Raw genomic sequence first — 26,907 nt, 5'->3', positions numbered from 1 at the left:
AGGGGGGCGGGCCGGGGCAGTGGTTGTCTTTACGGCTCAAGGAGACTGTACTGCAACAACATTTTCAATGGTGATTTGGCATACTGGAAAGCAGGGAGGTCACAGCCATTCCGATTGAAAGCTGCCCACATTGTGATTGGACCGTGATCAGTGGTCACTACATTTTTAATTATCAGTGGTCACTAGTCAGTGATTGGACCATCAAGGGGAAGGGGAGGGGGCAGCAATCACATTTATGTCAAATTGATCAATCAGGGCCAACAATTTGCACAAAACTCATTCCCATCTGTTTTGTGATATCAGGTAGATGGGGGAGGGGTGGGGGAGGACTAGCTAAAAGCAAAGTGACAGAGAGAAGGGTTTCACTGGGTAAGGATTGCAGATGTGGTAGTGCAAAGTGATCAATGTAGCCAAGCGAATAAAAAAAATTGTCATTTATTTTCAATGAGGACACTTTAGATTCTTGAATTCAAGGAATCTCCTTGAACGGACTGAACTGATATGGAATTGATTCCATATAATTTATTAAGTGATGAGCAATCATTGAATGGACATGACAATATTTCATTGACAGCCAGTTGTTATTTAGATGTTAAGATGAGCTCCAGAAACCAAGTTTGAGTAGGAATGCACCAATCAGATATTGCAACAGTTAGCTACTTCAGCAACTAAAAGCAGCAAGGGTGGCAGCGTTACACAGGCAAATGACAGCAATGAGGTTAGCAAGCGTTAGTAAAGATGGATAGATGATTGGAGAGGACGAAAGCGTTGAAAAACAGCACCACTTGCCGTGTATGAGTGTGCACACGTGTGTGTTAGAACACCTAAAACTCCCTCAAGCTATTATGTCAGTATAATATATAATTCCAGTCCACATCATCTGTCAAGTAAATATGCTCACAATGACATCACGACTGTAGCCTAGAATTTTCACTTTAGTGTTATTAGTGGTTTAGATATAGCCTCATTCTTCTAAAATTAAACAATAAGGATATTTCATAATTCTATTAGAGGAGAGTCCTCTAAGGCTCTTTTGATTGGTTTATTTCTTCTTTATAAACAAGATCATTGGTTTATTTCTTCTTTATAAACAAGATCATTGGTTTATTTCTTTTTTATAAAGAAGATCATTGGATTATTTCTTTTTTATAAAGAAGATCATTGGTTTAATTATTTTTTATAAAGAAGATCATTGGTTTATTTCTTTTTCATAAAGAAGATCATTGGTTTAATTCTTTTTTATAAAGATCATTGGTTAATTTATTTTTTCCATATAAGCTCCGCCCTCAGTTAGTCCTCATTCCAGTGTTAGCGTTAGCCTTCCCACCACCATTGAAGCCTTGTCATTTTGTTGTGTTAATATGTTTTGTAAATCAGTTCAAGGACAGCGTCATTGTGAAGTCATAACGGAATCCGAAGGTGGCAGGGAAAGTTGGGGGAAGGAGAGACGGAAGGAAGGAGAGAGGGAGGGGAAAGTGGGAGGAAAGGAAACTTAAAAAGAGAGGGAGATACTGAAAGAAAGAAACACTACATGGAGGAGGGACTAATAAAAAGCACAGGCCTCCACTGTACTGCCTCCAGTTTACCCCGGAGGAGGTGAAAAGGATCCTGGGAAACTGAGGACAGTACAGTGGGGGCAGGCTTTTGCTGAGGGGTATGGGCCTGCATGCACAAAACTGATGGGAAACAGGTTCTTGTTGGCTGCCCCCATCCCAGGAGCAGGGAGCGGAGGAGGAGGGGGGAGGACATGGGGTAGGGGTTGGGGGGGCGCAGAGCCAGAATGAAAAGCTCGCCGGGGACGGATGGGTTGGAGGGAAAAAATGAAAGAAAAAATAAACATGCTCAGTTGGACAGTGAGGGGGCTCTCAAACAACAACAGAAGATATTGAACTTTATCAGATAACTTCTCTAGAATTCCCTCCCATACGACTTTTGCATTTCGGTCTGAGGTGAGGTTTAATATCTGTGGTGTGTTGTGTCACAGTGTGTCAGCCCCGTGGTAGTGCCAGTGTGCCCTGTGTGTGTGGATCACCCCCCAGCGGTGGCGGGGCCCTTACCCTCTCTCTCCTCCTCCATGTGGCTCATGCGCAGGGCCATGGTGGCCTTCTCCTCACGGGCACGGTCCCTGGCCGTCACCGCCTCCGACACCATCTCCTGCCAGTCCAGCACCTGGCTCTGGGCGTCGTCGGCGCTACCTGACTCGCTGGCCTAGTGTGTATAGGATCAGAAAGACATGCGAAGCAGCATATTGGTTTGGGGTGGAGGAAGTATTGGGTCCAGAGATAAGGCACAGGGGGCGTTCATTTATTCTCATCCAGAGATTACTCAACATGGGAGAATGTGGTGTTTGATTTCATCTGAGGACAAGTGGCTTTCCATCAGAGAAGTGAAGTCGTCAATAGGATAGATGTGTCAGATGTGTTTGGTGTACAGTGCCAGCAGGGTTTCCGTTGGGAAAATGAGGCGCCGGACATTTGACCGGCAGCATTTGCATTTACCAGATGGGTGTGTAACCTGATTACGTCATCCACCCAAGGTGCTGAGAAATCCCATTTAGATGATGGTAATTCATCTGAACAGAACATGCAACAGGAGGATGCAACGTTGTGAATCCTCCTTCTTACTGAATTCTGATGAGCACTTTGAAGATGTTAGAATAACTGTCCACATTTACTGTTCCTCAGTCAACAAGGAGTAACCAACAGCAACATCACTAGCCTATGACAATCTACTATCCTCCATAGTAGAAAAGTTGACCTATTCTATTGTTCAGCTTCTCGTTCTGTGCAAGAAAGAAATAGGCTATTCCAAACAGACTCTGGTACAGTTGTGGGACGATAGATCCCAAATTCATACAACCAGTAGGTTGTATACAACCATTCATACAACCAGTAGGTTGTACACAACCATTCATACAACCAGTAGGTTGTACACAACCATTCATACAACCAGTAGGTTGTACACAACCATTCATACAACCAGTAGGTTGTACACAACCATTCATACAACCAGTAGGTTGTACACAACCATTCATACAACCAGTAGGTTGTACACAACCATTCATACAACCAGTAGGTTGTACACAACCATTCATACAACCAGTAGGTTGTACACAACCATTCATACAACCAGTAGGTTGTACACAACCATTCATACAACCAGTAGGTTGTACACAACCATTCACACAACCAGTAGGTTGTACACAACCATTCACACAACCAGTAGGTTGTATACAACCATTCACACAACCAGTAGGTTGTACACAACCATTCATACAACCAGTAGGTTGTACACAACCATTCATACAACCAGTAGGTTGTACACAACCATTCACACAACCAGTAGGTTGTACACAACCATTCACACAACCAGTAGGTTGTACACAACCATTCATACAACCAGTAGGTTGTACACAACCATTCACACAACCAGTAGGTTGTACACAACCATTCACACAACCAGTAGGTTGTACACAACCATTCACACAACCAGTAGGTTGTACACAACCATTCACACAACCAGTAGGTTGTATACAACCATTCACACAACCAGTAGGTTGTATACAACCATTCACACAACCAGTAGGTTGTACACAACCATTCACACAACCAGTAGGTTGTACACAACCATTCACACAACCAGTAGGTTGTACACAACCATTCACACAACCAGTAGGTTGTACACAACCATTCACACAACCAGTAGGTTGTACACAACCATTCATACAACCAGTAGGTTGTATACAACCATTCACACAACCAGTAGGTTGTATACAACCATTCACACAACCAGTAAGTTGTATACAACCATTCACACAACCAGTAAGTTGTATACAACCATTCACACAACCAGTTGCATTAAAAAGCAATAAGGCTGATGCAACAGATCAGAACGTTTTGCTTGAAATGTTGATAAACTATTATTTCTTCACATTATAAGTGCAGCAATGCGCACAAGGCAGTAGGCTACACGCGAATGTTTGTTCCATAATGCCATTAGCGGACCGCACATGAAAGCAGGTTCATGAGACAGAGATAAAACATTTAGCAGGGGAGATCTAATAATGCAACAACTAGCATGGGTTGCTAATATGACTAGGGTTGAAGTTTGGCTACTGGTCAATGAAAGAAAGTTGATTTGAAAACCAATAGAACATGAGAGAAACAGGCTGATGGTTTCAATGGCATAAGCCTATGGAAGTCTTTATAAAATACTTTTGGCTAGGCTACTTTGATGCAAGGTAAGACATGCCTCATAATATGAAGTAAAACATTCAGGTTTCAAACAATTAAGTGTACGTTTTCAAAATGCATACTGCTTCCAGCTCATTGCAAAGTGGTGTGGGACATGCTGAAGCCTGCCTACCTATGCACTTGATTGGCGAATGTAAAGCGCGCTTCAATACCAGTTGGGGGGGCAAAAGCCGGCTATTACTGGTTAACGGAAACCTTGAGTGACAGTCAAGGTATGCATCCATAGATGAATCCATCTACCCCTCACCGTTTTCCCCAACATTGATTCTCAAGAATCATGACTAGACACCACTACCGCACTGCATGCCGGGATGTAGGTGGTACTTCCTCGTTGCAGTGCATGTTGGGGGTACCGTCTGGTGGGGTTTGAACTCTGACCTGAGAGGCGGCTCTCTTGGTGACCTGCTCCAGGTCGGAGGCCATCTTCCTCTGCTGCTCCTCGTACACCACCAGCTTGGCCTCCAGTACATCTACAGGAGGACATGTTAACATCTACATGAGGACAGAGGACATGTTAACCCCCTCCAGCACATCTACAGGAGGACAGAGGACATGTTAACCACCTCCAGCACATCTACAGGAGGACAGAGGACATGTTAACCACCTCCAGCACATCTACAGGAGGACATGTTAGAGACAGAACACAATGTAAACAGATTCTGAATAACACGCTTAAGGTACATTGACAAAGATCAAACAGAACAAGCGACCAAAATAACATACAGATGTACAAGGCGGAAACAGATCACTTGTAAACATGGGGAGCCGTTGCTCATTTAGATGGTCTTCAAACCTCTTGTAAATCATCACCAGACTACACAGAGATTAGTTTCAGTACAGAGAACATCTAGAGAACATCTGCAGTAGAAAACCCTTTTGTTAAAGAGATAGTTCACTTTGAATTTAAAGAAATGCTTTTTTTTCTAGCATTGCTAAATTCTCCAAAAACGCTAGACAAAAGAGGGGGTGGGGTGTTTGCTAAATACCCAATTAACACAGTTTTTTAAAGAGTTATAAATGATAACACCAAGGAGAAGTCCACAATAAGATAACACTTACAAAACTAGCTAGCACGTTAAGTTCATTACACCATGGTCCAGATAAGTGTAGTCAGGTGATTGATGATAGTTGAAGAATCTCCTCACCGTTCTTGGCCTTGATCTCGTCGTACTGCTCCAGCTTCCACAGCGTCTCCTCCCGCTCCTCCTCCAGATCCGTGATGCGGCTACGCAGGGACGTCACGTCAGGGACCACTCTGCCAGACTGGAGGAGGGTCAAAGCTCACAGGTCAAGGAAAGCTCAACGCAACATGTCTGGTTCTTGAATGAGACTAAACGTGTACGACATACATTCAGGACAACCTTTTCCCTCTCCCAAAGACACGTGCCCTCTGAGCATACTAATCACAGAAGTCTAAATAGATGGGAGCTCTGAATTAAACTCTGCTAAAATTATTGCCCTCTTCTCAGACCATTGTTACAGAAAAGTTACAACATTGATCATCACGCTATAAATTTACTCATCCCGCCTAATTAAAATGTTACAGTTAGTTTGCTAGATATAACTGAATCTCTTACCTGGCTTTTCCTCAGCTCGTCCTCCAGCTGTCGAATACGAGACTTTGACCAGGCTTTCATCTTTAGGAACTTGGCTTCCGATTTACTTGCCTCCTCAAATTTCAGCTTGGCTTGTGCTGCGAGAGACGAGAAAGAAGGGGGGGGAGACAGAGAGAGAAAGGAGAGTGACAGGAGAAAAGCAGATCATGAGATCTTCACAATGCCTGAAGAAGAGCTTAACATCCCAGGAAGCCCATCAACATTAAAAAGCATCCTATGGTCTGTAGAATGTGTGTGCATCTGTCCACATCTGTACAGACTTCCTACCTTCCAGCTCGTTCATCCTCTGGGCCATGGCTGGAGAATCCCTGCTGCTCCCTGCTTGCGTCTGGGTCTGAAGCTCGGAGACAGGGGTCCTTCCCAGCTCCTCCTGTAGCTGCCCGCGAAGTGCCTGCTCCCGCTCAGCCAGCTGGGCCTCGTGGCACTCGGTGGCACGGCGCAGCTCGCCCTGATGCTTCTCCAAGAGGTCACGCAGCTGAGCCCGCATCACGTGCTTCTCAGCCTCCATCTTGGACCCGAGGCTCTCGCGCTCCAGCTGCAGCCGCCGCGCCCGCTCCACCAGGTCCTGGGAGAGAAAAGGAGGGATGAGGGAAGAGCAGGAGGAGGGGAGAGAGAGGGATGGATGGATGAGGAAAGGAGGAAAAATTGGTGATCACTGTTCTAGGCTAGGGTTGTCGCGAGTGAGATGACATCATAAGGGGATTGGTCACCCTCATCTGAAGTTAATTACTCCAGGGTCACCGTTGATAGTGGCAGACCCTGGCCGTCACGCCACTCTCCGAGGGTGTCCGGAGAGATGGGATACACAAAAAGACATTTAGAATTCGCACAGGCGTATTAATACACACTTGTACATGTATGAAATAGGACAAATATAAGCACCCACCAAATTATTATTATTATTCATTATAGTAGTAGCCATCACCAAGACTGTATCCTTGATTCTCCACCCTTTTCCTAGTAGTGTGCACTTGCACACTCCCTTTAAGGGATCTAAAAGCATTGGATTGATTTAAGAGTAGTCTAGAGAGAGTTCTCGTCATTGTTAAATGAATGCAGGAAGGTTTGGAAGTGGACACACACTTTGGGAGAAAAGAAGAAAATTGGAACGTAGCCCATATTGTTTTGGCCCACCCTTCCAATGGGTATAGCTGTTAACACCCATGTGGTTCCTTATAATATATCATAATATATGCCATTTAGCAGAAGTTTTTATTCAAAGCGACGTACAGTCGTGTGCATACATTCTTCATATGGGTGGCCCCAGCGGGAAACAAACCCCCTGATCCAGGCGGTGCAAGCGCCATGCTCTACCTGAGACACAAAGAGGACCCCTTAAAGGGATAGTTCACCTTAAATAAAGTTTGACCTATTTAAATAACCTCTCACCTTGATCTGCTGGTCTCTGGAGTCCACCTCCCCCTGGAGGACATCAATCACCTGGTTTTTACCCTGCAGCACCACCTCCTTCTCATGTAGTTTCTGTTTCAGAGCCTTCAAGAGCTGGGGAGGACAGACAGCCATGTCAGCAACTACACTACCCACGGTGTACAGCAGTGATACTGTACATCACAACTTGGTCTTGTGGTCACACTAGCACATTGCATGTTGTAACTGGAAATTTTAACTTTTGGTACAATTTTCTGGATGTATAACTGTTTGGAAACAGAACGTTCCTTCCAATGACTTAAGATAGAATAATCTATAGTGTATCTACAGCTAGCATGCAGCCGGGTTACAGAGTTCAGAATGAATAGAGTAACTTCACGGAATAAGGACCATTTAAAGTGGGTTCATAGTCGATTTTACTGGTCATTTTAATGGTAAAACAAAAGTAACAGCGGTAAATCCTCTAGTCTAGTTTACCTGTTCCAGATCAGCGCTGGCGTCAGACTTGGCGGCCAACTTGAAGAGCTCCTGTTCATGCATCTGGTTGACCTCCGTTAGCTTGTTGTCTTTCTGCAGAATGATGTCTTTAAACGTCTGGATCTGAAACGACAGTTCATTCAGAAGACATTTGTGAAGCTTGAATACACGGCTGGTCACGGCTGGTCTGACAGGGAAGCTTGAATACACGGCTGGTCACGGCTGGTCTGACAGGGAAGCTTGAATACACGGCTGGTCACGGCTGGTCTGACAGGGAAGCTTGAATACACGGCTGGTCACGGCTGGTCTGACAGGGAAGCTTGAATACACGGCTGGTCACGGCTGGTCTGACAGGGAAGCTTGAATACACGGCTGGTCACGGCTGGTCTGACAGGGAAGCTTGAATACACGGCTGGTCACGGCTGGTCTGACAGGGAAGCTTGAATACACGGCTGGTCACGGCTGGTCTGACAGGGAAGCTTGAATACACGGCTGGTCACGGCTAGTCTGACAGGGAAGCTTGAATACACGGCTGGTCACGGCTGGTCTGACAGGGAAGCTTGAATACACGGCTGGTCTGACAGGGAAGCTTGAATACGCCTTCCCTGTGGCTCAGTTGGTAGAGCATGGTGTTTGCAACGCCAGCATGGTGTGTGCAACGCCAGGGTTGTGGGTTTGATTCCCACGGGGGGCCAGTACAAAAAAAATAAAATGAAATGTATGGATTCACTACTGTAAGTCGCTCTGGATAAGAGCGTCTGCTAAATGACTAAAATGTAAATGTAAATGTAATACACGACTGGTCAAGGCTGGTCTGACAGGGAAATAGAGCGCTTGTGATTTCTTCAGCTGATGAGGTGAACAGTGATGTTATTGGCCATGACACAGCATGGCCAATAAAAGATTTTACAGGGACGGGGGGAGGAGCTGAGTTGTAACTGGATTTTTTGTTTTTGTTTTAATGTTTATCTGTCATTAATAAATGTGACGATAAATAATGTGATGATTAAAAAATAGTACATACCTCTTATATAAAACAAATCTAAAGTCATAAGCAGATTTGCTGATAAATCACGTTAAAAAAAATCACATCTGCTAAATCTGTGATTTTTCACCATAACCTACGTTTTGCTTGTACATGTTCTCCTTGTCCTCGAAGGCAGCCTTCTCTGTGACTAGGAGCTCCTTGAGGCTCTCAGTCTGCTCCTGCAGCAGGCTGTAACGTTCATCACCCTCTCCCACCTTCCTGGTCAGACTTAGGACCAGCAGCTGCAGCTCTGCCAGGGAGCCCGCTCCGCTCTCCTCCGGCAACGCCTGGAAAACCACCCAAAAACCTCGTATTAGACTGAGTGGTGGGAAACCTCGTATTAGATTGAGTGGTGGGAAACCTCGTATTAGATTGTGTGGTGGGAAACCTCGTATTAGATTGAGTGGTGGGAAACCTCGTATTAGATTGTGTGGTGGGAAACCTCGTATTAGATTGTGTGGTGGGAAACCTCGTATTAGATTGAGTGGTGGGAAACCTCGTATTAGATTGAGTGGTGGGAAACCTCGTATTAGATTGTGTGGTGGGAAACCTCGTATTAGATTGAGTGGTGGGAAACCTCGTATTAGATTGAGTGGTGGGAAACCTCGTATTAGACTGTGTGGTGGGAAACCTCGTATTAGATTGTGTGGTGGGAAACCTCGTATTAGATTGTATGGTGGGAAACCTCGTATTAGACTGAGTGGTGGGAAACCTCGTATTAGATTGTGTGGTGGGAAACCTCGTATTAGACTGAGTGGTGGGAAACCTCGTATTAGATTGTGTGGTGGGAAACCTCGTATTAGACTGAGTGGTGGGAAACCTCGTATTAGACTGAGTGGTGGGAAACCTCGTATTAGATTGTGTGGTGGGAAACCTCGTATTAGATTGTGTGGTGGGAAACCTCGTATTAGACTGAGTGGTGGGAAACCTCGTATTAGATTGTGTGGTGGGAAACCTCGTATTAGATTGAGTGGTGGGAAACCTCGTATTAGATTGTGTGGTGGGAAACCTCGTATTAGATTGTGTGGTGGGAAACCTCGTATTAGACTGAGTGGTGGGAAACCTCGTATTAGACTGAGTGGTGGGAAACCTCGTATTAGACTGAGTGGTGGGAAACCTCGTATTAGACTGAGTGGTGGGAATGGGAAACCTCGTATTAGACTGAGTGGTGGGAAACCTTGTATTAGATTGTGTGGTGGGAAACCTCGTATTAGATTGTGTGGTGGGAAACCTCGTATTAGACTGAGTGGTGGGAAACCTCGTATTAGATTGTGTGGTGGGAAACCTCGTATTAGATTGTGTGGTGGGAAACCTCGTATTAGACTGAGTGGTGGGAAACCTCGTATTAGATTGTGTGGTGGGAAACCTCGTATTAGATTGTGTGGTGGGAAACCTCGTATTAGATTGAGTGGTGGGAAACCTCGTATTAGATTGTGTGGTGGGAAACCTCGTATTAGATTGAGTGGTGGGAAACCTCGTATTAGATTGAGTGGTGGGAAACCTCGTATTAGACTGAGTGGTGGGAAACCTCGTATTAGATTGTGTGGTGGGAAACCTCGTATTAGATTGTGTGGTGGGAAACCTCGTATTAGACTGAGTGGTGGGAAACCTCGTATTAGATTGTGTGGTGGGAAACCAAGATTGTGTGGTGGGAAACCTCGTATTAGATTGAGTGGTGGGAAACCTCGTATTAGATTGAGTGGTGGGAAACCTCGTATTAGATTGAGTGGTGGGAAACCTCATATTAGACTGAGTGGTGGGAAACCTCGTATTAGACTGAGTGGTGGGAATGGGAAACCTCGTATTAGATTGTGTGGTGGGAAACCTCGTATTAGACTGAGTGGTGGGAAACCTCGTATTAGATTGTGTGGTGGGAAACCTCGTATTAGATTGTATGGTGGGAAACCTCGTATTAGACTGAGTGGTGGGAAACCTCGTATTAGATTGTGTGGTGGGAAGCCTCGTATTAGATTGTGTGGTGGGAAACCTCGTATTAGATTGTGTGCATGAGGTCATGGATAATATGACTGTGCTGGTCTGGAACAAAAAGCTGCACACCCCGTGTATGTCCAGGACCAGGGCTGGTGATACTGTTACTGGTACCCCCAACTTCTCTCTGAAATCCGTAGTGTCCCAATAGCAGAAGCATCATTGTTCGGTCGTGCCAATTTGTCCATGTGATGTATATTTCAAGGACAATAAAGCTTCTGGAATTTGTATTTACCCTGTGCTCCGTGTCGGGTTGGGCTGTAGGCGTGGCCGTCTGCTCTCCGGTGGCCATGCCCATCTGCAGGTGGACTATGTAGGCCTCCTTCTCTGACAGCTTCCTGTTTCGCTCCACCAGCATGGCGTCCATGTCCACCCCACGCTGCCTCTGGTCCTCCAGCTCTCGTGACTGGTAGAGGGAAAGACGTGGGCACGGGTCAGATGCACATCGGCGCACACACACACACAGTAGACACAACAACACTCAAAACACAAAAAATATTCTCATTCACTCACACACACACACACACACACACACACACACACACACACACACCCAAAAAATATATTCTCATTCACACACAAACACACACACACACACACACACACACACACACACACACACACACACACACACACACACACACAACAACACTCAAACACAAAAAAGATATACTCATTCACACACAATTTTGAGAATTTTCCAAACACCTTGAAGATACTGGATCAGATACAACTAAGTATGAAAAGACAGACACACTATACAAACACACTTGATGGACAAAGCAACCTGAACCACAAACATGACTAAAGACCTATTCTCTATTTAACAGAGTAGGCCTTGGCTACAAGATCGACCTGGGACGGATCGACCTGGGACGGATCGACCTGGGACGGATCGACCTGGGACGGATCGACCTGGGACGGATCGACCTAAGACGGATCGACCTGGGACGGATCGACCTGGGACGGATCGACCTAAGACGGATCGACCTGGGACGGATCGACCTGGGACGGATCGACCTGGGACGGATCGACCTGGGACTGATCGACCTGGGACGGATCGACCTGGGACGGATCGACCTGGGACGGATCGACCTGGGACGGATCGACCTGGGACGGATCGACCTGGGACGGATCGACCTAAGACGGATCGACCTAAGACGGATCGACCTAAGACGGATCGACCTAAGACGGATCGACCTAAGACGGATCGACCTAAGACGGATCGACCTAGGTCTAGTTGTTATCAGGTAATATTATCAGGTAATGTTATCAGGTAATACTATTAATAAAGCATGCCACCTTATCCTCCAAAGGAGACATGTCTTTATAAGGGACCAACTGTCCTTTTGTCTACTGTACGTCGTTTTCTGTTTATGCATACATGTGTATAGATGATGTAATGCATTATAGATGATGCCTCTACCATGTTTGACTAGGATTGTTTTTAGTGTCTCAAAACTGAGTGGTCCACAATGTGGTTTGAAAAATCTATATTTTGTATCATTGTGGAGTGACACTAAAATACATTTTTGTAAACTGTAGGACACAACCCCTCATATCTCACTGACAAGGCCACACTGTATTAAAACATAGCCATGGGATATGAACATTCCCATAGTTAAGGAAATGAGAGCTGAGCACTGTGAGACATTCTGAATAGGCCTAGTAGGAGAAATTACTTTGTAGATAAGAGGATGGAGGCAAACACCTCGGTCACATTCATTAGGGCATGACGTAGCAAAACAGTTTGCAACAGAAAACAAGTCCAGGCAGTACTTCTCTGTTTCAGTTCGTTTTCTTGCACTTGGTGCCTAATGAACAGGACCCATATTAGCTGTGGCCTGAGGGCACCTTGCAGGAGATAATAACACTACGCCAACTCATTCCTCACATCCTTGCAGGAGGATATTGGCTTCCCTTATCTGTCCGCTGGCTAGGGAAACATGGACCTGGGCTTTCTGCTCAGGAACAATGTTTCTATTTGGAGTGGTGACATTCTCTTGTTACTACCGGTATGTAGGCTAAAAATAAAGGGTTGTTTGAAAAGGTTAGTTCACAATCACACTGGATTGACGAAAGCCATGTTCTATACTACACATACACTGAGTATTAAAGCATTTTTACTGTGGAATGTTTTAGTGACACACTAAAGTCCACTGGAACACTAACAACATTGTTATGGCCTTAGCTTAGTAACACAGTATTCATTTATTTGTGTACTGAAGTTATGTACACTGCATTTGGAAAGTATTCAGACCCCTTCCTTTTTTCCAAATGTTGTTACGTTACAGCCTTATTCTAAAAAACTGAAATACCTTATTTACATAAGTATTCAGACCCTTTGCTATGAGACTCGAAATTAAGCTCAGGTGCATCCTGTTTCCATTGTTCATCCTTGAGATGTTTCTACAACTTGATTGGAGTCCACCTGTGGTAAATTCAATTGATTGGGCATGATTTAGAAAGGCACACTCCTGTCTATATAAGGTCCCACAGTTGACAGTGCATGTCAGAGCAAAAACCAAGCCATGAGGTCGAAGGAATTGTCTGTAGAGCTCCGAAACAGAATTGTGTAGAGGCACAGATGTGGGGAAGGGTACCAAAACATTTCTGCAACATTGAATGTCCCGAAGAACACAGTGGCCTCCATCATTCTTAAAAATGGAAGAAGTTTGGAACCACCAAGACTCTTCCTAGAGCTGGCCGCCCGGCCAAACTGAGCAATCGGGGGACAAGGGCCTTGGTCAGGGAGGTGACCAAGAACCCGATGGTCACTCTGACAGAGCTCCAGAGTTCCTCTGTGGAGATGGGAGAACCTTCCAGAAGGACAACCATCTCTGCAGCACTCCACCAATCAGGCCTGAATGGTAGAGTGGCCAGACGGAAGCCACTTCAGTAAAAGGCACATGAGAGACAGCTAGGATTTTGCCAAAAGGCATCTAAAGGACTAAAAAAGATTCTCTGGTCTGATGAAACCAAGATTGAACTATTTGGCCGGTGAAGCATGGTGGTGACAGCATCATACTGTGAGGATGTTTTTCAGCGGCAGGGACTGGGAGACTAGTCAGCATCGAGGGAAAGCTGATCGGAGAAAAGTACAGAGAGATCCTTGATGAAAACCTGCTCCAGAGCGCTCAGGACCTCAGACTGCAGCGAAGGTTCACCTCCAACAGAACAATGACCCTAAGCACACAGCCAAGGCAACGCAGGAGTGGCTTCGGGACAAGTCTCTCAATGTCCTTGAGTGGCCCAGTCAGAACCCGGACTTGAACCCAATCGAACATCTCTGGAGAGACCTGGAAATAGCTGTGCAGCGACGCTTCCCATCTAACCTGACAGAGCTTGAGAGGATCTGCAGAGAAGAATGGGAGAAACTCCCCAAAAACAGGTGTGCCAAGCTTGTAACGTCATACCCAAAAAGACTTTAATCGCTGCCAAAGGTGCTTCAACAAAGTACTGAGTAAAGGGTCTGAATACTTATCTAATTGCGATATTTTAATTTTTATGTTGTATAAATGTGCAAAAATTTCTAAAAACCTGTTTTTGCTTTGTCATTATGGGGTATTGTGTGTAGATTGATGAGGGGGGAAAAAATATGGAATCCATTTCAGAATAAGGCTGTAACATAACAAAATGTGGAAAAAGTCTAGGGGTCTGAATACTTTCCAAATGCACTGTATATAGCAACTAAGCTTTAAAATGTGAATGTGAACATTCCCTAAACCAAAACAAGTTTCATAAGGCATTATAAAGCTAGTATGAATGCATGTACAATGCCTAAAGAAAGTTTACACCCCTTTGAACTTCCTTCACATTTTGCTGCTTCAAAATTCAAATCTAAAAAGGATATAGGTAGTACCTTGACTTCCAGTTCCTCATCTCTCTGTGACAGCTGATGCTCTAGCTCCTCCACCTTCTTCCTAAGGAGGAGGATCTTCCCACGGCTGGCCTGCTCGCTTCCCTCTGCACCTCCCTACAGGGGTCACACGCAGGGAAAAACAGGGTCAAAGGTCAGAAGGGTTACTGTGCTTTCCTGTTGCTATTGCTCACTGAACTTGGGTGGGTGGATGGATGTGTCCGTCTGTATGCGTACGCACGTGCAAACATATGTGCATGTATGTGTGTGAGCGTGTTACCTTCTTACTGTGGGTGGGAGTCCCCTGGCCCCCAGCTCCACCTCCTTTCTTCAGCTCCTCCAGCTGGGCGCTGAGGGAGGTGACCTTGGCTTTGTTCTGGAGACGCATCTTGGACAGCTTGGCCTCGCACGCCTCTTTCTCTGCCTGTGTAGAAAAGAAGGGGTTTATAGAGAGAGAGAGAGACATGGTACCTTTAGTTAAAACTAAGGGTGTCACACATTCACTACATTTCTTGCTCCGATTTGGAGGGGTATCCTACTCTTTGGAGTTGTCATGTCTACGGCATCAAGTCTTAATAAGCATAACTGTAAAAAGCTAATTTGGGCTAACTATGCCTTAAAAAGGCCATATGGACACTGCGTTTATGAGTTGTGTTTTTTTTATGTGATGCACTGTGCTGTGATCTCAGACTGCATGAATACCTCTCACATTTAGCCAGTCTGTTTCTTCATTCATGCACCTTGGTTGGACTGTAAGTTAGCGATAATAGCCGATACTATTCTCTGTGGACTCCAATCCTGTTTTACTATATAGTCTATCTATGGAGCCTCTCAGGTAGACAGTGATAAGCTATGGTCTGCCATCTATGGCTGTAGTATCAGTAGAGACCACAGTGTTTCTATTGGACAAAATAAATTGGTTGTAAATTCCTCAGCAGCCCTCTTGTAGACATGGGCTGTGTCCCAAATTGCACTCTATTCCCTATGCAGTGCACTACTTTTGACCAGGGCCCATCTAATCCCTATATAGTGCACTACTTTTGACCAGGGCCCATCTAATCCCTATATAGTGCACTACTTTTGACCAGGGCCCACCGAATCCCTATATAGTGTACTACTTTTGACCAGGACCCATCTAATTCCTAGATAGTGCATATCTTTTGACCAGTACCCGGTAGTGAACTATATCGGGAATAGGGTGACATTTGGGATGCAGATATGGTGTCAGCACTTTGTGCCGCACAAGTGGACTTTGACTTGTAAATGAATAGACAGAAGTAACTAAACCACTCCCTGCCATTGAAACAGGATGAGTGATTCTATTGGCTTGAATTAAAAACAAACTGACAACATATGGGCCTCACTCTGCCGTGGCCGTGTTTGCATTGCGCTTTCTGATAAATGCCTCTGCTTTGTCCGTCACCAATCCCTGTGGCTTTAGGAGGGCCTTGAACTGCCACAATGTTGCAGTTGGTAAGAACTGATCCACGGTCAGTTTAAAAATATTCACCTCCTAATGGTTAGGGTTAGGCATTCGGGAGAGTGTCTAGGGGCATCATCAAACTGTAGCACCCAGGACGTACCTTGAGCTGCTCGTCCTTGGTGCGCAGCGAGCCATCCTTCTCCCGGATCAGCTCCTTCAGCTGGGACACCAGCTGCTCTGTCTGGGCCAGCCGCTCCGCCAACTCCACCAGGGCTGCCTGGCCTCCTTCTCCTCCTCCAGCACCAGCACCACCCTGGGGGGAGCCGAGCGCCTGGAGAGAGACCGGGGACCAAGGGTAGGATGGGGGAGGGAGATATGGTACAGAGCCAGGAGGGGGAGATAGACAGACGAGGAGAGAGAGAGAGAGAGAGAGAGAGACGAGAAGAGAGACAAGGAGAGAGAGAGAAAAGGAGAGAGAGAGAGAGAGAAGGAGAGAGCGAGACAAGGAGAGAGAGAGAGAGACAAGAGAAAGTCAGAGACAAGGCGAGAGAGAGGTGAGGAGACGAGGAGAGAGAGAGCGACGAGGAGAGACAAGCAGAGAGAGAGACGAGGAGAGAGACGAGGAGAGAGAGACGAGGAGAGAGAGACGAGGAGAGACCGAGACGAGGAGAGAGAGCGACGAGGAGAGAGACACGAGAGACAGACAAGGAGAGAGAGAGACAATATGTTAGTAAAAACAGAAAGCTAGCCTTCGCTGGGAGAGAGGAGGGCACAGTATGTATGAGAAAGAGATGGGGTATACACAGGGGGACAGCTCCATGTCATCACTATGGTAATGTTTGGAGGGATTCTAGATGTGTGAGGACTGGACAGGTTTCAGCTAATAACATAGCCCCACTCCAATAAACGTATTATACAAACAGCTAAGGGATAAGAACAAGGAGAATGGGCTAGGCTAGGGACTGAAAGGAAAAGTCTGTGGGGTTGTTGTTAGGGGTTGATTGTCGAGAATTGGGGCGGAGGTGGGGTAGTTGTGGCTTCACTACAGGAAGTACGAGTTCTGATCCTCACAGTCAAAAGCTGTGTGCTCAGCACTCTCTCTAATCCCCTCCCCCATCTATGGGGTTATGGGCTGATGGCTTTGAAAGAACACACACGACATTGCACACACATGCGTACACACAGACATGCATAGCACAGGTGCATTCCTTCACAAACAGACATGTTGGTTTGATACTTACTCCCTGGCCAGGAGCACCATCTTCATTGGAAAACCACTTCAGCATGGTTTAGAGTGCTACTTCCTGGGGTCAAATAAACAACAGGGACATTTAATCCACAACCAAAGCATTTAACAAATAGGCTACCCTACACATAACCATGACAACTAACACAGGACATTCAATGAAATTTGGGATAACAATGACTAAACCTCATCTGAGCTGGAAGCACTGCTGCGGCTAGGCTAAAACTTAAGCGGCCTATCAAATTCAAGCTTCAGTGAAGCTCTGAAGGTCTTGCATCAGAAGTTGAGTCACTGAGCTGTCTTGAGGGCTGTTTTCAACAACAACATAGCAATGTCAGTTTCAGATCCTGGGGCTTTTTCAAGGCCTGTGCCACATAATTAATTTGGGAACACCAAACATATCTCGGTCCACAGAAATGTTGGAATGTCCCCCAAGAGGTTCCTCAGGCTCTAGGACCCAATACTAGCCTAGGTATTGTGAGTAGTGTGGAATGTATGAGTGAAAACAAGCATGCAAGCTTACATATAGTAGATTTTTACATGTTTTAAAGCAAACTCTAAAAAATTGTTTTTACTTGTTTTGTTCTTGTGACAGCAAATCCGTTTGCTTTTTAATTTGCACAACTACACTAGGGTGTCAAATACCCTATGTTTGTGAAATGATGTCTATCTATATCATAACGCAAGACTAAGATAAGACATAGGCCTACGGTATTCACCCCCTCTTGCAACAGACGTTTTTCAACAGAATCCGACTAATGAATACACCCATTTGTTGGGCTACTGCACCTTCGAGTGCACCACAGTGAGGCTACATTGGTTCCCACTCACAGACTAGCCTATTCCATGAACAGCTTGTTACATGCCAGGGATCAAGCATTTCAGAGTAGGAGTGCTGATCAAGGACCCCCCCGTCCATATAACCTTACTCATTATGACTGAAAAGACTAAACTGATCCAAGATCAGCACTCTGAGACTCGTTGTCAATACAGGCCCAGGTCTGTAACCGGTGCCCCCGCACATTGACTCTGTACCGGTACCCCCCGGTATATAGTCTCGCTATTGTTCTTTTAATTACTTGTTACTTTTATTTCTTGTTGTTATTCATATATTTTTTTTAAATGCATTGTTGATTAGGGGCTCGTAAGTAAATATTTCACTGTAAGGTCTACACCTGTTGTATTCGGCACATGTGACAAATACAATTTGATTTGAGGTCATGTTAGTGGAGAGGAGTGAGGAATCACTCAATTCTGGCTGCTACTAATGACAATGAGCAGTGTGTTGTTTATTATTCTGCAATCTAGACAGTTAAGGTGAGTTGTTGTTATATTGCACAACAAGGGCTGGAAGCCAGTCATTTAACGGAGTGCCTTGAGATGCTGGCAGCCAAAACCACTTAGCTGTTTGACGCACATGTCACATGACATACAGCCAGGAGAAAATCAGGCCAAACCAGTTCACTCATGCATACTGTACCACAGCAAGTCCTGCCGCTCCCTCTGTGCCCAGCTGCCCAAATCTAATTCCTCGGTTTCACTGGCCCGTAACAGAGCGTTAATCTACAGTAGAAAATGCAGGGTTGGCCCTACGAGGTTTATTACATTATCAGCCGCAGGCACCGCTGAACGTTATCGACATTATTAGCTTCTCGCTGACTGCGCCATTGTATATATATAGTCATCTTTTTTTGCTGCTGGTTTTGCATCCTTAGTAGCATGGTAACGTTAGTAATGGTTTAATAATGGCTTTGAAAGAAAGCCGGTTGACCGTTCACGTGTTTGTACATGTCCGCAAACCATTGTAAACTAGCTGGAATGGAGGTACTTGTTCTGTTCATTGGGCTTACACTTGGTAACTACATTTACATGTGTCATTTAGCAGACGCTCTTATCCAGCGCGACTCAGCCTGTGATACAGGAGCTAACTAACGTTGCCCCCCCCAAGTACCTAGCTAACTAAGGTTACTGTAACATGACCATTTACATTTTAGCTAGCTACGTTAGCCAGCTCGACTTGGCATGCCAAATGTATCAGCATGCAAAACCTGTTCTATAACGTTGCCTCCACTATGTAACTAAAGGCTACTTAATGAGTATTATAATATAATGAATGTCAGCTAGGAGCCTTATAAGCCAGTCGGCAGCTGACAATTTTGCTAACACTAACGTTAGCTAGCATTAACAGCTGCTTGCACTGGTCAGATAGCAAAACCCAAACGCTTACCCAATTTATCGCTTCATAAAGATGTTCATTCACATATTCTATAATGAAATCGTCAAAAAGCGCATGTTTATTGCTCAAGTTAAGAAATCACAAGAGATCCGAGGTATCCTTCAATCATCAGCAGCCATGTTGGTCAGGTGAATAAAAACAGCGAAGGCACGCACGCGCTGTGAAGGCAGGCAACGACGCTCCTACTGCGTGCGCTTGCCCGAAGTCCGCGTGCCCACGAATGTATCAGGGAGGACGAGGTAAATCATCTTTATAAGTACAGTATGTGTATCCCTTCATATATACAGCGAGTCATTATTGTAGCCCAGGGATGGGCAACTTTGATGATGGGGGAGACTGTTGGCTGTTGAGACTGTTCTGTTATTTGTTTTATTTTGTTTGAAATTCACTACAAAACTGTATTCTGTTTTTTTTGGGGGGGGTTGATCCAAGGGCCTTCTAAAGGGGGTCGCATGGGTGCCGCCAGTTGCCCATCCCAGGTGTTTTTTACTTTGTATTTAATTAGGCAAGTCAGTTAAGAACAAATTCTTATTTACAATGACGGCCTACAACGGCCAAACCCGGACGACGCTGAGCCAATTGTGCGCCTCCCTAAGGGATCCCAATCACGGCCGGCTGTGATACAGCATGGATTCGAACCAGGCTGTCTGTTGTGACGCCTCTAGCACTGAAATGCAGTACCTCAGACCGCTGCGCCACTCGGGAGCCTATCTAGGTTTCTAGGGTACAACTTTTAATGTTTTTTTTATGCCATGTAAAATCTGACAATTCAAGTTGGAGGAAATAAATCAACCCTGAAGTCTGTAGATCTTCAGTAATTTTAACAAATTAAAATGTTATGATTTTCAAGAATTTACTTCCAAATTGATGGAGTCTACAATCATCCTACATTGAGACTGCAATTTTTTTCTTCTTTAAAATGCATACTGAACAAAACCAATTGATTTCAAAGTTTAAAGGGGTACTTCAGGATTTTGGCAATGAAGCACTTTACTTACCCAGAGTCAGATGAACTCGTGGATACCATTTGTCTCTGCATGCAGTTTGAAGTAAGTTGCTAACTAGCATTAGCGCAATTGCTAACTAGCGTTAGAGCAATGACTGGAAGTCTATGGCAAGCTAGTAAATACCACTGACTTCCAGTCATTGCACTAACGCTAGTTAGCGATGGCTCGTGAAACCACCTCTAACTTCCTTCATACTGGATGTAGAGACCAGTGGAGGCTGCTGAGGGGAGGACGGCTCATAATAATGGCCGAAATGGAGCAAATGGAATGGCATCAAACACACGGAAACCATGTTTGATGGATTTAATACCATTCCACTCCAGCCATTACCAAGAGCCCGTCCTCCCCAACTAAGATGCCACCAACCTCCTGTGGTAGAGACATAAAAATGGCATCTGACTCTGGGGAAGTAGACAAAGATCTTCATTGACAAAATCCCAAAGTATCCTTTTAACAAACCATAGAACTCTATGCACAATGACTAATTTTAACAATTTACATGGAACATTTTACAAAAACACATTAACAGGAAGAACTGTGCAGATACAACGTTTGGTAACATAATAAAACAGGGAGATTTTACTGTAATTCTGCAACAAAATTTAGCATCTGCAATTCTTCCACTAAATATATGATTATTATTTACTGTATAAATTGGTCAAAGTAGTCATTGTGCATAGTTGTATGTTTTGTTCAACTTTGAAATCATTGTTTTTTGTTTGGCATACATTTTAAAGGGTAAAAATTGGAGTCACAGCATAATTCCGTTATCGTGGAATGTCTCTTATAACCACACACAAAAAACAAAGACCTATGTCTCCATTGTTTATATTTTTGTAGCTGATATATATTTGTTATAATTACATTATATTTTTGATAATTGTGATCATGTTTTATATTTGACTTTTAAAAGTAAATGTGTATCATTACAAGAGCTTGTGACTATGAGGTTTTAACTGCAAAAAAAGGATTCTGAGATAATCGGCTTTAATATTCTGAACCCTCATTGGTTTGAATGGTGTCAGTGATTTTTTTTAAATCATATTCTTTTGAATTTAACAACATGAATTGGAGTATTTAGAGTACTATATAGGGAGAGAACATTGAACAGAACAAACCTATGTCAATAACTACATTTAGACAAAAATGCAGATAGAACCTTACAGTCCCAAGCTCTTGATTGGCTGATTTGCCCTTCTCTTCCTTGTTGGTCAGCTTTGGTCAGACATTTGAACCTGTGTAATGGCCATCAGTGTAATGCCTGTCTTTAAACTTGAAAAAGCTTAGGACAGCATTCTTACTTTTCTTACCTTAAATATTTGTTGCTTAGTTTATACTTTTAACCCAGGAATAAGAGCCAATCATGTAACTGGAAGATGCTGCTGTTTGTGTACACTGAATGTGGCCAGAATCTCACTTGCCATTAAACCTTCAACTTCATAGCAATATCGAAGAATGTTTATTTTTTTCAAGGCATTTTATTAATTTACTACTACAGATATACAGTATTATAGACATTAAGGATATTGCATGTGAAACATTTTCAGGATATACAAACAAGGTTGCTCCTAAACACAAAATAACAATTACACACACACACACACACACACACACACACACACACACACACAGACACACAGAGACTGTACTGAAGACAAAGACACTCATACGAAGCTGGATAAAAGTGGATACCCTGTGAAATGTTTCAAAAGTTACCTTATATGAGATCGGTAGCTCACACATTGTCAAAGCTCTAAACCTCTTCTTACATAGTAAGCCTCAGTTGCTTCCCTTGTTCATCTCTTGGTCTTTGAGACTGAGTGGCTGGCCAGTGGTAATTGGTAGGCCAGGGTCCTGATCACCAGTCACGGAACGGGACAAAAATTGTCCGAAACAGAGAGTAGGTTTCAATCTGAAAATGACCCATGCCTATTCCTCACTGAGGCCTTAGGCCTTCAGCTCTTAAGACTCTTCAGCTAAAAACCTTATCCTGACAGAGTTGGTGTAACTGAGTCAGGTTTGTAGGCCTCCTGGCTCGCACTCACACTTTTTCAGTTCTGCCCACAAATTTTCTATGGGATTGAGGTCAGGGCTTTGTGATGGCCACTCCAATACCTTGACTTTGATGTCCTTATTAAGCCATTTTGCCACAACTTTGGAAGTATGCTTGGGGTCATTGTCCATTTGGAAGACCCATTTGCGACCAAGTTTTAACTTCCTGACTGATGTCTTGAGATGTTACTTCAATATATCCACATAATTTTCCCCCCTCATGATGCCATCTATTTTGCGAAGTGCACCAATCCGTCCGGCAGCAAAGCACCCCCACAACATGATGCTGCCACCCCGGTGCTTCACGGTTGGGATGGTGTTCTTCGGCTTGCAAACATCTCACTTTTTCCTTCAAACATAATGATGGTCATTATGGCCAAACTGTTCTATTTTTGTTTCATCAGACCAGAGGACGTTTCTCCAAAAAGTACAATCTTTGTCCCCATGTGCAGTTGCAAACCTTAGTCTGGCTTTTTTTTAATGGCGGTTTTGGAGCAGTGGCTTCTTCCTTGCTGAGCGGCCTTTCAGGTTATGTCGATATAGGACTCGTTTTACTGTCGATATAGATACTCTTGTACCGGTTTCCTCCAGCATCTTCACAAGGTCCTTTGCTGTTGTTCTGGGATTGATTTGCACTTTTCACACCAAAGTACGTTCATCTCTAGGTGACAGAACGCGTCTACTTCCTGAGCGGTATGACGGGTGCGTGGTCCCATGGTGTTTATACTGGCGTACAATTGTTTGTACAGATGAACGTGGTACCTTCAGGCATTTGGAAATTGCTCCCAAGGATGAACCAGACTGGTGGAGGTCTACAATTTTCTTTCTGAGGTCTTGGCTGATTTCTTTTGATTTCCCCATGATGTCAAGCAAAGAGGCACTGAGTTTGAAGGTAGGCCTTGAAATACATCCACAGGTACACCTCCAATTGACTCAAATTATGTCAATTAGCCTATCAGAAGCTTCTAAAGCTATGACATCATTTTCTGGAATTTTCCAAGCTGTTTAAAGGCACAGTCAACTTAGTGTATGTAAACTTCCGACCCACTGGAATTGTGATACAGTGAATTATAAGTGAAATTATCTGTCTGTAAACAATTGTTGGTAAAATGACTTGTCATGCACAAAGTAGATGTCCTAACCGACTTGCCAAAACTATAGTATGTTAACAAGAAATTTGTGGAGTGGTTGAAAAACGAGTTTTAATGACTCCAACCTAACTGTATGTAAACTTCCGACTTCAACTGTATACTGTACATATATACCATATACATAATCAGTGGCCAGTTTATTAGGTACACTACCCAGTTCAAAAATAGTACGCTACTACAGACAGTGAGTCACATGGCCATGGCTTACTATATAAAGCAGGCAGACAGGCATGGAGGCATTCAGTTACTGTTTGATTGAAAATTAGAATGGGCAAAACAAGTGACCTAAGCAACTTTGAGCGTGATATGATGGTCGGTGCCAGGCACGCCGGTTCCAGTATCTCAGAAATGGACGGCCTCCTGGGCTTTTCACGCACGACAGTGTTTAGGGTTTTCAAGAGTGGTGCGAAAAACAAAAAACAACCAGTCAGTGGCAATCCTGTGGGTGAAAACAGCTCGTTGATGAGAGGTCGAAGGAGAATGGCAAGAATCGTTCAAGCTAAAAGGCAGGCCACAAACAGGCAAATAACGGCACAGTACAACAGTGGTGTGCAGAATGGTCCTTGTCACAGATGGGTTACTGCAGCAGATGACCACACCGGGTTCTACTCCTATCAGCTAATAACAAGAAGAAGCCGAGGCCAAATACCTCTATTTTCATGTCATATGACCATAGCACCGGTTCCGATCCAAGCGCCAATGCCGTTTAGCAAACTCCTGGTGGTGCTATGGTCAGATGCCATGAAAATAGAGCTCTTAGGCCACGCACTCGTCATCTCAACATTGCTGACTCTGGGCATATACCTTAATTTGCCGAGCTGAAATGTTTTTGTATTTCCTTACTACACCCACAATGTAATGAGTGTATTGCACAAATACAGGCCTACACAGATACAACATTTCTATTGCTAGACAGACACCTCACACCTTGCAATCTTTATTCTTATCCACCGGGTCAAAGATCCGGTCATTGAATTGATCAGGGGTCCGGTTCTCTGTTTCAGATGGGTTCCCATGCCTCTTGATATTGTAGATGATCTGCAGAGAGAGGAAGACATGAGAAAACGAATGTACTATGATGAGTGGGAGCAGGGTACATACACACATTTTGTCTAGATTGAAGCAGATATTATGCCTCAATATCCTGCATATCATATCAAACATATAGTTTCATATCCCTGCATATAATTAGGCTTGCTGGTTATAGGGTTTTGGTATGCACAGTGCATTAAAAAGTACAATTATATATTAAGGCATCTCAATTTGATGAGAGGATAATACACAGTATCTTGTTTACATGCATCACGTTCAGAGAGGATCTCCGGCAGCATACACCGCTGTTTAGCTTCAGGGCACTTATAGGGGATGTTCCAAGCCAACTCCCTCCACAATGTCTCTGACAATTGATCCCCTAGAACTCAACAATCTAATTGGTCGACGTTACCATCTAAACTAGGCTACGTGTTCCTGGAAACCTTTCAAATCCATAGAGACTAAACAAGATGAAGCTCCTTTTAAATGTGATGCTATTATGGCCATACACTGGGTGGGCGTCACGTAGGCCTTTAACCACAAAGAATATCGGCAGGCCAGTTTGTAGTATAACATATTTGAGAGGACTTTGGCTTCCATGTGTTTAGGTCAGGACTTCAACAAAAAAAACACACATACTATAAAAACGAAGCCCCTTTGACAAGTTGTTTTAGCTCCTTTTCGTCAAGGTGTCCGTTTCCATCTCTGTCGTACAATTTGAACGACCACCTCAGTCGGTCCTCGAGCTTTCCTCTAAGAACGAGGTGCACTGCTGCCACATACTCCATAAAGTCTAGTGTGTTGTCCTATGGATAAAAACAATTATTGTAGAAGCAAAAATAAGGAATTAAATAAACTTAACACCAATGAATGTGATGTAGGAGAGGATCTTTGTGTGACGTTGTTAGTATTTAAGCGTTTCAGCACCACGGACAGCGCACGGGGATAGCCAAAACTGAACGTGCATACAAGCCAGGGCAGACATTTACATTTTAGTCATTTATATTGAGTCACTTATCCAGAGCAACTTACAGTTGCAATTAGGGTTAAGTGCCTCGCTCAAGGGCACATCAACATATTTTTCACCGGCTCGGGACTCGAACCAGGCTAGCGACCTTTCGGTTACTGGTCCAAAGCTCTTAACAGCTAGGCTACCTGCTTACCTTTAATTCATATTTTTAATTTTGTGTTTCTTTAGGCTATATAACCAAGGTAATATCACAATTAATTAATTGTTTTATAATCTACAACTGTCTCAGCTTCTGACGAAGGCTACTAGCCTACCGATGTCCATGATCCCTCCCTCTAAAGATGCTTAGCTTAATAAATCAGTATACAGGTACCTAAAACCGTACATTGTTTGCATCAAACGATCGAAACACGTTGTCCATGTATGCAGATTCCTCTATCGAATCGCTGTTAATTCCAAAGATTTTCTTGAATTCCCGAAATGCATGTTGCCACTGGGACACTCGCTGGCGAACTTTCGGTAGAGTTCCTGGATATGTGTGAGGGCCACCTCGTCGTCTAGCTCACTGTGTGATTGACCCATGGTTTCAGCAGATCCAAGTCCTTTAAAGGTAGTCTATGAAGTTTCAATGAATAACTTGAATCGATTTCAATCGATGGTAAAAGTAATCTACCACAGCCATTCCTTCCACGCGCTCAGAGACCACACAACAGGTTTGCGCCACGTCAATGAGTTTGAGGATTAACCCAACATTGCAACATTTGGCGATATTTTAGATCCGTTAGTAAGCAATCCAATCAAGACAGGCGGGAACAAATCAAGATACATCAAGCACCAAAACCCGTGTTAGATAAGGTACGATTCCATTGTTTGGATATTTGAGGGGATTATTTAACAATTCACCAAGATTAATGACTGGTGAAGTCAACCGATGACCCTTCACACTCAAAAGGGTTATACCTAGAACCAAAATGGTTCTACCTGGAACCAAAAAGAGTTCTTCAAAGGGTTGTCCTATGGGGACAGCTGAATAACCCTTTTCTGAGAGGGTATAGCCTACTTAGACCACAAAGTCTAAGTCATTTAATTAGCCTTATGTCGCCCACTCCAAATTTGCCTCTCTGCTCTTTATCAGACAAGTCATCAAAGCTAACATGAAGCTTCATTTGCTTGGTATTTA

At 44.1% G+C, this 26,907-nt stretch overlaps 1 protein-coding gene and 1 long non-coding RNA gene across 5 annotated transcripts in view; both read right to left on the bottom strand.

Moving 5' to 3' along the window:
• The window catches only part of LOC106562741 (golgin subfamily B member 1), a 50,708-nt gene extending 31,006 nt beyond the window's left edge, over positions 1-19,702 (bottom strand). For all 4 annotated transcript variants that reach the window (XM_045708486.1, XM_045708487.1, XM_045708488.1 and 1 more), the window contains exons 1-14: positions 19,507-19,702; positions 17,275-17,337; positions 16,194-16,364; positions 14,891-15,034; positions 14,614-14,727; positions 10,987-11,157; positions 8,861-9,049; positions 7,736-7,858; positions 7,259-7,372; positions 6,137-6,434; positions 5,831-5,946; positions 5,399-5,516; positions 4,632-4,723; positions 2,058-2,208 (exon numbers count right to left, since the gene is read on the bottom strand). In XM_045708486.1, the coding sequence (XP_045564442.1) occupies positions 2,058-2,208; positions 4,632-4,723; positions 5,399-5,516; positions 5,831-5,946; positions 6,137-6,434; positions 7,259-7,372; positions 7,736-7,858; positions 8,861-9,049; positions 10,987-11,157; positions 14,614-14,727; positions 14,891-15,034; positions 16,194-16,364; positions 17,275-17,319 (1,846 nt within the window). In that variant the 5' untranslated portion in view covers positions 17,320-17,337; positions 19,507-19,702. The remainder of the gene's footprint in view (positions 1-2,057; positions 2,209-4,631; positions 4,724-5,398; positions 5,517-5,830; positions 5,947-6,136; positions 6,435-7,258; positions 7,373-7,735; positions 7,859-8,860; positions 9,050-10,986; positions 11,158-14,613; positions 14,728-14,890; positions 15,035-16,193; positions 16,365-17,274; positions 17,338-19,506) is intronic.
• A 4,109-nt stretch (positions 19,703-23,811) lies between these two features.
• On the bottom strand, positions 23,812-26,299 carry LOC106562740 (uncharacterized). The gene is made up of 3 exons (XR_001319088.2): positions 26,101-26,299; positions 25,397-25,563; positions 23,812-24,763 (listed from the first exon to the last, which is right to left on the bottom strand). It is a non-coding gene; the product is annotated as an uncharacterized lncRNA (long non-coding RNA).
• Between the last annotated feature and the right edge of the window lie 608 nt (positions 26,300-26,907).

Source organism: Salmo salar, chromosome ssa26, assembly GCF_905237065.1.
Source record: "Salmo salar chromosome ssa26, Ssal_v3.1, whole genome shotgun sequence".
Taxonomy (NCBI): Eukaryota; Metazoa; Chordata; class Actinopteri; order Salmoniformes; family Salmonidae; genus Salmo; species Salmo salar.
The sequence above is the reverse complement of the archived record's forward strand: the minus strand, read 5'-3'. Positions and strand labels throughout refer to the sequence as shown.